This window comes from Eimeria mitis, genomic scaffold, assembly GCF_000499745.2.
Source record: "Eimeria mitis Houghton genomic scaffold, Emh_scaff1240, whole genome shotgun sequence".
NCBI classification, from domain to species: Eukaryota; Apicomplexa; class Conoidasida; order Eucoccidiorida; family Eimeriidae; genus Eimeria; species Eimeria mitis.
The window spans coordinates 3,943-4,265 of NW_013568393.1; the positions used below are offsets into that span (position 1 = coordinate 3,943).

General features: G+C 45.5%; 1 protein-coding gene across 1 annotated transcript in view; it reads right to left on the reverse strand.

The window, feature by feature from the left end:
* The window catches only part of EMH_0032630 (uncharacterized protein), a gene marked incomplete at both ends in the record, with an annotated part of 1,531 nt that extends 1,458 nt beyond the window's left edge, over positions 1-73 (reverse strand). The window contains one exon of the mRNA XM_013494660.1: positions 1-73. Within this exon, the coding sequence (XP_013350114.1) occupies positions 1-73 (73 nt within the window).
* Positions 74-323: the final 250 nt, after the last annotated feature.

The following is a 323-nucleotide window of genomic DNA, read 5'->3' on the forward strand; positions in this document are numbered from 1 at the left end:
GTTGCTGCTGCTGCTTCTCTCCTTGAGGGCTCAGCAGCGCCAGAGATAACAACTCAAACACATCCACCGTCATTCCGCTGCATCACACACAAACCCTAAACCCTAAACCCTAAACCCTAAACCCTAAACCCTAGGCTTGAAACCCTAAACCCTAAACCCTAAACTCCGAATAGTAAACCCTAAACCCTAAACACTAAACCGTAAAAACTAAACTCCTATTTATTGGCTGACTGAGAATAAACCCTAAACCCCGAACCCTAAACCCTAAACCCCAAACCCTAAACCCTAAACCCTAAACCCTAAACCCCAAACCCTAAACCCTA